Source organism: Ruditapes philippinarum, unplaced genomic scaffold (genome assembly GCF_026571515.1).
Source record: "Ruditapes philippinarum isolate M1 unplaced genomic scaffold, ASM2657151v2 ctg9807_1_1_1_1, whole genome shotgun sequence".
NCBI classification, from domain to species: Eukaryota; Metazoa; Mollusca; class Bivalvia; order Venerida; family Veneridae; genus Ruditapes; species Ruditapes philippinarum.
The window spans coordinates 1-12978 of NW_026862715.1; the positions used below are offsets into that span (position 1 = coordinate 1).

At 31.2% G+C, this 12978-nt stretch overlaps 1 protein-coding gene across 1 annotated transcript; it reads left to right on the forward strand.

Annotated features, from left to right (window-relative positions):
* Positions 1–142: 142 nt before the first annotated feature.
* LOC132719991 (uncharacterized) lies at positions 143–1123 on the forward strand. The gene has a single exon (XM_060703966.1). The coding sequence runs from the start codon at positions 143–145 to the stop codon at positions 1121–1123; it is 981 nt and encodes a 326-aa protein (XP_060559949.1).
* The last annotated feature ends 11855 nt before the right edge of the window (positions 1124–12978 follow it).

Consider the following 12978-nt stretch of genomic DNA (forward strand, 5'->3'; position numbering starts at 1 on the left):
CAGTAGTCAAGGTCACAGAACAAGAAAATAACTCAAATATCACAGCAGTAGAAACATCGTGTGAAGAAATTAACAAATCTTGAAGAGATCTTCAGAAAAAATCAAACAACTCAACACATCAACACAAGCTAAAACACTCTTTATGGAGCTTAAGAAAGCAGAAAAAATGATGGAAGATGTTGAGAAAACTGCACTACATCTTTCAACTTATGATATCAAAGAGCACAACTTCCAATCAAATAAAACAATATTAACCAAACTCAAAACAGAGAGGTCATTAGGTACATTGACACAGAAAACATTAAATAAAGAATGTCAACCTGTACAAATAAAGTCTAGACAATCTTCACATGAGGGAGAAATCTGTGTGAAGACATCAAAAGATAAAGATAGATGCTGTATAAGAGGAATAACTCTGCTGACTCCTGATCTTCTTATCATCACTGACCGCAATAACAAAGCTGTAAAGATGGTGGATACCAGCAGTCAATCTGTGTCTGATCGACTACAACTAGATGGTCAACCATCGGACATCACCACAATAACCAGCACTGAACTTGCTGTCACAATTCCTATCGTACAAACAATACAATTTATATCAATCTCATCAAACAAACTCATAAAGAAGCACACTATGAAGGTTGGTGGAAAATGTCGTGGTATAAGCTATTACCAAGGTAAACTTGTTTTGTCATTCCTTGTCCCTGCAAAACTTCAAATCCTTGATATGAATGGCACTATATTGATAACATTTGAGGGAAAAGATATTTTTAAATGTCCAGATTATGTCACATGTAACAGAAGTTCTATCTATGTATCTGACTCGAGCATGAAGACAGTGACAAGAATGAACTGGCAAGGTGATGTGATAGGTAGTTATAGTGGTATGAGTGAGCCTAGGGGAATTTCACTGTCTTGTGATGGCACTGTTTTTGTGTATGACTGGGTGAGAAGTGTTATAGAAGAGATATCAGGAGACTGTTCTACAGGAAAAGTTGCGTTGGTGAATCTGAATACTATAAATAATGTATGTTGGTGTAGTGAAACAAAGAAGCTGTATTACAGTTCTTTCAGTTTAAATGAAAAAAATAGCAACTGTCTATACATTTATAAACTGTCATAAAACTTACACAAAGGTATCATATGAAAGGTGAAAAATCATGTTGTCCTGTAAAGTTTGCAAGGCTGAAAACAACATATATGCATTGACCTTTACTACAAAAAAGAGAAACTAGACTTGTGAGTGCTCAGTCATAGAGACCGAATGGAAACATTGATAATTATTCTTCTTATAACAAGAAAAATGCGAAGAACTTGTCTTAAACCTGTAAATATGAAAGTGGTAGATATTCCAAAATCTCATTTGAATGGCAATTTATATAATATTTTAGTGCAATTTAATCTGTACATATGTAAATGTGTTTTATTTCATTCTTCTTTACTAATACTTGTTTATTATTATTATAATTATTAATTATTATTATTATTATTATTAATTATTATTATTATTATTTTATAATTATTATTATAAATTCCATGCTGTATAAAAATGTATTGATAGTTTTCCTCATCAAAATGCTTTATTTAAACTGTTCTTATTGTTTAAGCATTCAGTCTTTTTTATAAGACGAAAGTAATATACATTCTTCAATTATTTAATTTTGATCATATGATAATAAAAAAGCATTAAAAATATATTAATCTGACTAAACTGCGGTAACATTTTGAGACGATTTACATTTGAAAAAGCTATTTTGACAACATTTGAAAAAAAGCTTTCTTATATTTGAAAGAACTTATTTTGACATATTTTTGAGTGAAGTAAATTCATGTAGATATACAATCATTATTTGGTGTTCTTTCACAAAGAAAACGAGTTGTTATCATTTGTCCGTACCATAGAATTAAAAAATATTCCCCATTGTATGACAAATGTATTATTCAGCCTCAGAAATGCAAATGCAGAAATAATTTATCAAAACTTAGTTCACTTTTTTTCTCTGTTTGTTTCTAACATTCTCTTAAACCATTATTTAAGTATTATGAAATCCATGAATGACCTTTTCTTAAAGGAACTATGTCTTCACCTTAATAAATGTTTTGTAAAATAATGAGATGATCTGATTATTAATAATATATGAATGCTGATAGATTTTGAGTTAATTGTTATTAATCTGTCATCATTTAGATAATGATTAAGCTGTGTTTATTGGATGAATGTGGCTAAAGTACAGCAAAACTTCCAATTTGACTCAAGTTTGTGATTTTACCTTGTCCATATTCAATTAAATGCAAAAATAAAAAAGCGCCACAAAGTAAAATTTGCCTTCATGCAATATTCATGTTTTTTAAATAGCAGAGATATTCTATGTTTCAAATGTTTCAAGAATAAACCACTACATAATGGAAACAACCTAACTTAACTGTTTGTAAATTTTATAAAAAGAAACATTTCATTAGATTCAGATTTATAACCTTTTTCAAATTTCTTGCGTGGATTTGTGTTCATAAATGGTTATAAAGCTGTTCTCTATTTTTGTTCAGCTAGGGAATTATATATATTGGATTTGTTTTCAGATGAAAAAAAAACCGACATTGTTAAATTGATGCTAATTTTAAAAATCTATTATCTTGTACAGTTAATTGTTATGTATTAACTCGTATTTTTTAGTACTATTATCTGATGACTGTATATTCTCTGAATTTTGTCAAAACAAGCCATTGCCAAGTAGGGACAATACTCGACGTATTCTTATTTCGAAAGTCAAACATATTGAGGGAAAAATATTGTAGGAAGAATTGTTCAAGGAAGCTTAATGTCTTGTATAACATTAGAATTTTATATTTAACAAAAGGTCATTTATTCTTAAATTATTCTACATGTTGATGTTGTTATAAAATATGTTTAGAGCCAGTATGTTTCACATTTTTCCACCATTATTCATAATTTAGATATGACTATTTAAACTAGATTTAATAATTTGACCTTGATGATCAAGGTGGTTCAAAGGTCAAGGGCACATTTAAGTTAATCATGATGTCAGCTGTGTCATAAGTAATCTTTTGTCTAAAAATGAAGCAAATATATTAACTTAGCAAATGCAATGATTTTACTTTGTATGAATACGGTATGTTTCATTTACATGTCGAGGTCATTTATTCGTTAAAGTATGAATCAAGTCCGTAAATTAAGTTATGACAATTTCTGATGAATTTCATACATTGATTATCAATTTCATTTGAAGGACAAGGATATATTTACAGAATTCAACATGTTGGTTTTATCATATGCTTCTTTTTATAACTTTTGATTTTGATTTTGGATCTGTTTTTTGGTCCGAATTACTCTCCAAAGGGAGAGTAGGTCCGAAAATAACAAATCAGGCAAAAAAGAATATTGAAATTACAAAAATAACTGCCAGAATTTTTTAAAATATAACTGTTAAAACCAATTCTCCTAAAATGTATTAAAATCTGAAATGCTTATTTTTTTCCACCTAGGTGTATGTATTTTTCTGGGAGCAATGAATTAATTAACACCAGCATATGTCTGATCTTATTCTGTTACTTCAGAGTAAAATGTATTTACTAAGATCATCACAGAAAAAAAGATAAAATGTATAAACGACCTAATACAAATCATTTGAAACGTACTTTAAATTATGCTAGTATGAAGTTATAGAACACTATTCCTTTAGAAATAAGAAATTTTTCAGGTCTACAATTGTTAAAAATAGAATATTGTATTACATATGTTTTCTTTGATGTATTGTCTTAATAAGCTATTAATGTTAAATAAAGAGTATTATTATCATTTCTATTCTTATTTTAGCCAATTATTGCAAAGTCAAGCAAAATTATGGAATTATCAAAAAAAAAAAAAAAAACTGGTTGTCGCCAAATGATCTTCACTGTGTTTAGTTTAACTAACTATAGAAAATTATGTGACATGTGAATGTTCAGCTTTATGCATGTTGGCTGATTTGTGCCATTTGTGTTTCGCCCCGCGATCCAGCTAAGCGAAAAGTCGAGAATTAACAAGTTAAAATGACAGGGGTGCTGAGCGTAAACAGCTATCTAGCGTGGGTGCGGGGCAAAGGTTTATATATATAAACTTAATTAAAACTTAATACGGCGTCTTCCCACCTTTAATTTAAAAAATATCGCTCTCGCCCCCGCAGGGTGACGTTTTACCTATTAAACATCGCCCTGCACCTCCGCTAAATTGCGTGTTTTCGCTCCGCGCCCCCGTCACTTATCTTGTCAATTCTCGGCTTTTCGATTGGCGGTGTTGCAGGTTGAAATCACGAATCGCGCGAATCAGCCACCATACTTATGAACACATGATCACCATATTCATTTACACATGGTGGGTTAATATTCCATATATTTTATAGCTGCGGTTTCTTTGTCTTGTCTTCTTCAAAAATGGCATATATAATAACAAACCTATATATACCAGAATCTAAATCAGTCAAAAGGTAATCTTTAACATAGTTTTAAACTACATGGTTTATCCAAATAAAAAGAATACACAGGTATTAATAATTACACTTTGGAAAAAAACATGTTGCTTTGGAACATTATATGGCAGTGATAGACATCCAAATATGCAATTATATTGTTGTCACATAATGTAATGGATAATTTTGAACATGTTCCGTGTGTTCATTTTTTTAGAATTTCTTTTTTAATATTTCAAATCTTAAGAAACAAGAACAAAATATAAAAATGTATAAATGTCAAGCCCACTGAGAGTAAAGGAAGCAGACAAAACAACTAGATAGGGATGGTTTCAGGTTTAGAGAAATTGTTCCCTTTATGAATCGCCAGAATGCTATTGTCAAAGGTATAAAACGATCCATATCACTAAAATACCATTTAGCTAATTACTAAGTATTTACGTGAATTAAGTAAGCTATATTTTTATCAACTTGCAATATTTGTATCAACTTGTAATACATGTAAGCAGAGCTTTTAAGTTAAATGTGTCAAGATTGTATTTTTTTAAGTATTTTTATCGTTTTATTTTATGTTTGTTTCAGCAGCACGAATCTGATTCAATTCATTTTTAAATCAGTTTTTAGATATTTAGCTAAATTTTAATTTGCACTTTATTTCATGTTGATAGGTTTTTTTAAACTCAAGTTATAAGTATTTTAGTGCGTCAAAAGAAACACACTTTTGTTTTATTTTACTGCGACGTCGATTATATTGTGACGTCACGTCAATTGTTTTCTATCAGGTTCGTGCCGTTGCTATATATATTGAGACAAATAAAGAGACCTGATGTTCATTAATAGAAGATCAGAAAAATAAAAAAAAAACTTAGTTCCCGAATAAGGACCTTTCAGTATTGTCTTAGAGTTTTCTGCAGAAGTGGTGAAGCAAGTCCAGGAAGCGCAGCAAGTCTAAGAAGCGCAGCAAGTCCAAAAGCGCAGCAAGTTGAGGAAGCGCAGCAAGTCCAAAAGCGTAGCAAGTCCAGGAGTGCAGCAAGTCCAAACGTGCAGCAAGTCTAGAAGCGCAGCAAGTACAGAAGCACAAGGAAGACGTTTATTACTCTGTCTAGCAAGTTCCTTTGTTAATAAGACAAAGTCACCTTAGTTAGTGGACCCACTCAGACTAACGTCTGACAAATTGGGGGCTCGTCCGGGATCTACTATAAAAAAGGTTAACGTAAAAAGGTAACATGAACTACGACGAGTGGAAATTAGGTTGGGGAGAGACTAGGTTTTAAAAGGGGAAAGCCTAGCGGCATTCATTAAAGAAAAAGAAGCAGAGTTCCTTGACAGAGAGGAAAGGAAACTTAGGAGAGAAGAAGAGAGAAGGTTACATGAAATGCAACACGAGTTGCAGTTGAAGAAAAGAGTTAGAGGGAGAAAGAATAAGATTAACCAGACCGTCAGTAGAAGGGCCTGGTAGAACGACTCATCCTAAACTTCCGAGATTTGACGAAGTTCATGACGATATGGATGCATATATTGAAAGATTTGAGAGGTATGCATTAAGCCAAGGATGGGAAGAGGAGACGTGGGCAATGAGTCTGAGTTCCCTTCTGACAGGGAGGGGACTTGAGGGTTTATACAAGCATGTCCCCTGAGGAAGCGTGTGATTACACAATGCTAAAAACAGCGGTGCTTAAGAGGTACCAGCTGACCGAAGAAGGATTTAGAGTAAAATTTCGAGAGAGCAAGCCAGAGGCAGGAGAGTCAGTGCATCAAATATATTTCCAGATTAAGGCGATACTTCTCGAGGTGGACTGACATGGCACAGGGGAACAGTCTTATAAATCACTGTGCGAGGTGATGATAAGAGAGCAGTTTATCCAAAGCAGCTCATTAGACCTGGCCATGTTTTTGAAGGAGAGGGCGCCAAGACGATGACAGATCTATGCAAAATGGCAGAGCAGTATGTCGAGGCACATGATGGAAGATTTGAAGCTTCGAAAACAAGGCTCGAGCAGTGCTCCAAGGGAGATAGATGATATTTTACAAAGTAAAATTATAACACCACGTGCAAGAAAGAATGATTTTGATAGAGGAAAGAAGACATGCTTCATCTGCAACAGGCAGGTCATTTGGCAAGAGACTGTCATGGTTTAAGCAGAGAGACTTCTCGTCATAAAGAGGAAAAAGAAAATGTCAGAGAAGTTACCGAGGATCACCTAAGAACCTGAGTGCTTGAATTAATCTTGACTTATTTTATGTGAATATATATATTCACTTGAAAAGAGGGGCTATTGTCAAGATTGTATTTTTTTAAGTATTTTTATCGTTTTATTTTATGTTTGTTTCAGCAGCACGAATCTGATTCAATTCATTTTTAAATCAGTTTTTAGATATTTTAGCTAAATTTTAATTTGCACTTTATTTCATGTTGATAGGTTTTTTTAAACTCAAGTTATAAGTATTTTTAGTGCGTCAAAAAGAAACACACTTTTGTTTTTATTTTACTGCGACGTCGATTATATTGTGACGTCACGTCAATTGTTTCTATCAGGTTCGTGCCGTTGCTATATATATTGAGACAAATAAAGAGACCTGATGTTCATTAATAGAAGATCAGAAAAATAAAAAAAAAACTTAGTTCCCGAATAAGGACCTTTTCAGTATTGTCTTAGAGTTTTCTGCAGAAGTGGTGAAGCAAGTCCAGGAAGCGCAGCAAGTCTAAGAAGCGCAGCAAGTCCAAAAGCGCAGCAAGTTGAGGAAGCGCAGCAAGTCTAAAAGCGTAGCAAGTCCAGGAGTGCAGCAAGTCCAAACGTGCAGCAAGTCTAGAAGCGCAGCAAGTACAGAAGCACAAGGAAGACGTTTATTACTCTGTCTAGCAAGTTCCTTTGTTAATAAGACAAAGTCACCTTAGTTAGTGGACCCACTCAGACTAACGTCTGACAAATTGATATTCGATATAAAACTTGAATCGCTCACTCATGCAAACTAACATATCCATTACTTATACAAAAAATTCCAATCTGTAAAGGTTAATCTGAAAATTTTCTGTACTGTGTTTGCCATTAAAAAGGTTACAATTGTCAGCAACTTGAAAGTCACTGGTCACCCAACATTTTCCAAATTTAAAACAAAGGAATTACACATACCACAAGACTTGTATGCAAGTTTCGTGTAATTTATTTAAGAGAATAAACATGAGATTTTATCACATACAATAGCTTACGGGAATCATACAAAGTAAATGAATGTAGCTTAAAATAAGATATAAGCAAGGCTTACTTTTACAAAGGTTATCTGTCAACACATTTCACTCTCTTGTCTTTTGACTCATAAAATTTTTATATACAGTACAGAGATAAAACAAAGTGACAGAGATAAAACAGTGCATATGAGGTAATACATTGTTAATGAACTTTGTTGACAAAATCTAGATTAACAAAGCATGAATATATGAAATATATGAAAATCAAGTTTCTAAAATGAACATATTTATTATTTAGATAAACCAATGAAAAACAATAGTGAAATAATGCAAAGTTCTTGATCAAAATAGCTTGACAAATCTATCACTTTAAAGCAACCTAGAATTAAGTAAATGAACACAAAAGAACCTGTTAACTAAGTCTTAGTCATAATTAACATATTTTGAGAAGAAAATCTAGTTTAAAAATGATGAAGTAATTAACGGTGATCAAAACTTCATGGCAAAATAATATTAATTTACTTAAGTATTATTTTAGGTGATGGAAAAAAATGAACCACTGCAATAACCTTTTCAGATATGTTTGTAACTAATACATAATGATCAGAGTTTAACAAAACAGTGTAATAATTATGAAAATGAATAAGATATATATTAAATTAAATTTCAAAAATGACGTATACTAAAGGAGTATTAATAATTTTGTCAACTCCGAACTAAAATATTTATTAGATTTCAAGTCTTATGTATAACAATATGGAATAAGGAAGATCATTCAAATTCAGTAAAACATAATTATTTGACAATTGCAGACTTGGTTTGATATTATAAGCTTGCATTAATTTCACAACCTCAAGGGCTGGTTCTTTATAAAATAACATTCATTTACAAATAAGGTAGCATTATGAAAAATCATTATAATTTTTATAGTGTCATAAAAAATCTGATAAATGAAAAATCACTTGTACGAAAACAGTTAGTTTTATAATGCCCAAATTCTGTTTAACTTATTCTATCAAAGAAAAATTTAGACAGATGTTTTGCTATTCTTGATTATTTATTATATCTATTTAAATTTATACTATGAATAATAATCACAAAGTGCCATATTACAGCTTAAACCTTTTACCTTTTAATCAATATTTTGAAGTTGTTCAGTCACTTTTAGGCAAAAATGTGTTCATTATCTAGAACCACAAATCATGATATTCACAGTTTGTTAGCCCTCTTGAACTGAAATACTTTGAACCGATATCCCATATTTTCACATATCAAAATATCTTACTTCAACAAAAATGTGTTATCGTACATGAAAAAAACAGAGAGAATTTGGTCACATTAAGAATATCCAGCAGTTCATTAAATACATGTACATGTAGTTTTATACCAATGCCACATAATTTCTTCTGCACTTATCTTACAAATTTTAGGAGGCAAATTACAACATTGTTAATATGCACATTTCTACCTAAATAGTTTTCTTCAGTTCAACATTTTCATACGGAAAACATAACCAAGCAAAATTTAAATGATGCCTTACCATGTCAAATCAATTCTTCATGATGGTGTAATACTTTTCTCTTTTTATCACAGCTTCAAGCAAAAACAAACAAAAAATCAACTTATTAACGGTATCTTTAATATAACAAAATACATTGATTTCCACACATAAATCAACTTACTTGTTTGTGAATTTTTCAAGATAGATCAAACCAGCGAGTGATACCTTTTTTTCTTACCAAATTATATCAAAACATCTGTCATACATAAAAGTATAACCAGATGTTATTTTTGTGTGCTACTGGGCTCTTTGCCTGTTGTCCTGTGTTGAGATTCGTTCATTGAATGTCACGGTACCTATCCTTGTTGATCTTGTTTTTCATATCTTTACTCTTTCGTCAAAACTTTCTAATTATTGCCCTCTGCGATTTGTTTCTTTTTTGTCACGACCTAGCTAATTATGACCTTGAAACTAGCTTGATAGGTGGATAGGTTTCATCGTGTTATTTATATTTGAAATTTTCATATTTTGTCATGCATATGATTAAAAATAGTAATGGAAACTTGAAACCTCATAAATAAAAAGATAGTATACAGAAAAGGTGAAATGCTATAAACACATGGTTTTCTTTTGCAAAATGTAAAAGAAAATAGGTTATTGTCTAGTGTCTGTTGTATTTTTTTCATGCCTCAGCGCAACTTTTAGTTTATCTTAATGTCAATATCATAAATCAACATAAAACCTCATAACTTCATCTACGAAATTGTCTCTATACCATCTGTGTGTATTTAGATCTTAAAACCATACTCCTAATGCGGGTAAAAAGTTATTGCCAACAGCTGAAATAATATGAGCGATAAGAATTGTGCAAAATACAATTTAGACATTTGAACCCCTTAAAAATCTATTTTTACCTTGTATATAAAAATCAATATTCCGTAAGAAAGACAGTTGATATAGAATTAAACAGATAGAAGTAAACTTTAAAAAGTAGAACATGAATCCTAGTTGCTAAATGTCTGAATTAACTTAATATTAGGTAAGTTATCTATTTTTTGTTTTCTTGAAAAATAAGCAATTTTAAATGTAAATATATATATATATGTATATATTTTATAAAATAAACGTAAAACAATTTGTATCAAGCCTTTCATATAGTGTATTATCACCAAATGTTACCTTTCACAGGTGTAAAACATTTTTCATGACTTTAAGAATGAATGCCATTGAGATTCAATTTTCATGTGTGTACCCTTCAGAATTAAACAGTATGGGCGATTTCAAATGCAAACACTCATTAGATAAATGTATCTTAATCTTTTACTGTTGGATTTGAAGTAGAACTTGACCAAAGCTTATGAAATTCCTATTTGATACATACTTTTTAGTTAGTCAATAAAAGATAAGTTATATCAATAACACTTAAAAATCTTTAAACTAAAATTACCAGTATTTACACTTACACCACTGAATATTTTTAATGGATTTGTCCATCTTTTAATTTAAACATAAACATTCATCATTTTTTAAGGAAATTTTCAAATTAAGGAATGACTAAATAGTGAACAGTACAGAACATGAGCAGGTAGCACGAATCAACTTGCTGATCTTGGTCTGCACTGGTAGCATGATAGAAGGTTAAAGGTCGTCATAAATCAATGTTACAAAACAATGAAATTGTAATTATATTTATTAAATTCCATGAATCTTGGGCAAGGAAGACTTAGCAACAACAAAATATTTACAGCCCTTGTTACATAGGGGAAGACAATTTTTAATAAGTGAAACCATTTTAAGTAAGTTTATTCGGGTACGGTATTTTTAACAATTCATTTTAAAGCTAAAATAAGCAGACTTAAAACACATAAATTGCTTTGGTTTTTGTTTGTTTTGTTAACTTAGGTTTTGCCTCTGTAAAGTAATGTGAGCAAGTTTGGACAGTACAAATTGCAACTTACTAAATCTAAGGAAGCACTAAAGGCTAATATTATATGATAATAATGGAATGGCTGCTATCAACTGATTTATAAACAAGTACTTGACTTTATTTTTATATTTATATTAAATTTTGTTACTTGTAGAGAGTAATGTTTCTCACCTGGATTTTGGAGTCACACATGTGGTTAGTTTTTAAAGCTTATATTCCTTTTAACTATATGGTGATGAGCATGATCAATGCCACACCTTCCCCCACCCATTCCCCAGCTTTTCACCCATAAAGTGGCAAAAAGAGAGAAATCTATCTGGCTTTGAGAAAATAATATCCCCTTTTCCAGCTAGAATTTCTGCTATGTTTTTTTAAACAACCCACTGTATCAATACGACCATCACCTCACTTCACCATCACCTTAAGACAACAATACATAACAATTGTCATTGAATTTGAAGAAATTAAGTCTATTTTTTTTGTTAAAATAACTTGCTTTTCGATACTCTAAGCTACGATAATAATATTCATTTGTGATCTAAACCTGACTTTAGTACATAACAAATATATGTATTTTTAAAGGACCAATTTGTATTTCTCTCTAGAGAAAAAGTCGAATTCTCGATGTAAATAACTAATCCATTTGTAAGTAGAGTAGAATATATGATTGGTTGTTTTACTCTTGTCTTGCCAACTCAAGTCATGTCTGAAATACTGCATAGAGGGACTATTAATGTTTTTCTTCACTAGTTAAGCTAGAAGTTTATTATATGACATTAAAGCTGCACGCCTACAGATGAGCAAAAAAAATTTCGGAAAAGTCAAACCTAAGAAAAATGTACTAAGATTTTAGGAAAGGTATAAAGATTAAAAATTCTAGTAATAATTTACATGTTATGTGTGATTAAAGACCGAGTTTTACAGTTTTTATAACTATATTTCTACTGCTTATTTACGCAGTAAGGGCTATTTTTGCAAATTTTGACCTCTTTATAGTGATTTACATAGGTTTAAAGTGGCATTGATAATGTGTAAATTGCATTCTTTTGGTAACTTTAAAATATTATACACTTAAATGCATTTTCAAATTTCGACGAAAATTAGCATGAATCTGAAGGCGTGCTGCTTTAACAGTGCTGAGGTGATTTATAACCCAACTCAGTTAAAAATATTACAGGCTTGCAACTGTTTACATTTCCAATCTGTCTCTTGCTGTTGAGTGAGACTATAAAAAGGATTGAAGCACGACATTAAATACCGTATTCCGGTATATACCGGACAATGCGCTTGAATGATAAAATGATAAAATCGTGCCTTCTTATCCAACGGAATGAGCATTCAAAGATCTAATTCATCTTTTCACACCGATTTAAGTATGATAATGAATAAAAAATGTAAAAATCGGCGAAAAAAAAAACGATATTAATCTATTTTCGTCATCATGATTTCTGCAAGCATCTAGAGGTACTGCTCCAATCCTGTATTGAGTTAAATCCCTTGCTGTTTGTGATGGCTTTTCGTCCGGCGTCCGTAAACTTTTACTTTAAACGACATCTTCTCATAAACCGCTGAGCCAATTTCATCCAATCTTCACATGAATATTTCTTTAGTGTTCACCTTTAAAATTTTTTCAAAGAATTTAATTCCATACAGAACTCTGGTTGCCATGGCAACGAAAGGAAAAAACCTTAAAAATTCTTCTTTTAAAAATCTAAAGAGCTAGAGCTTAGATATTTTGCATTAAACATCTTCTAGTATGTGTTTACCAAGTTTATAAAAATAAAAGTCCTCGGGTTAAAATTGGCTCCGCCCCAGGGGGTCATTGTTTTTCCAAATATGTATAAATAAAACCTTAAAAAATCCTCTTTAAAAAAAAACAAAGAGCTAGAGCTTAGATATT

Bases quoted from the DNA above. Each gene is read 5' to 3' on its own strand.
- LOC132719991 (XM_060703966.1), top strand. From the start codon at position 143: ATGGAGCTTAAGAAAGCAGAAAAAATGATGGAAGATGTTGAGAAAACT.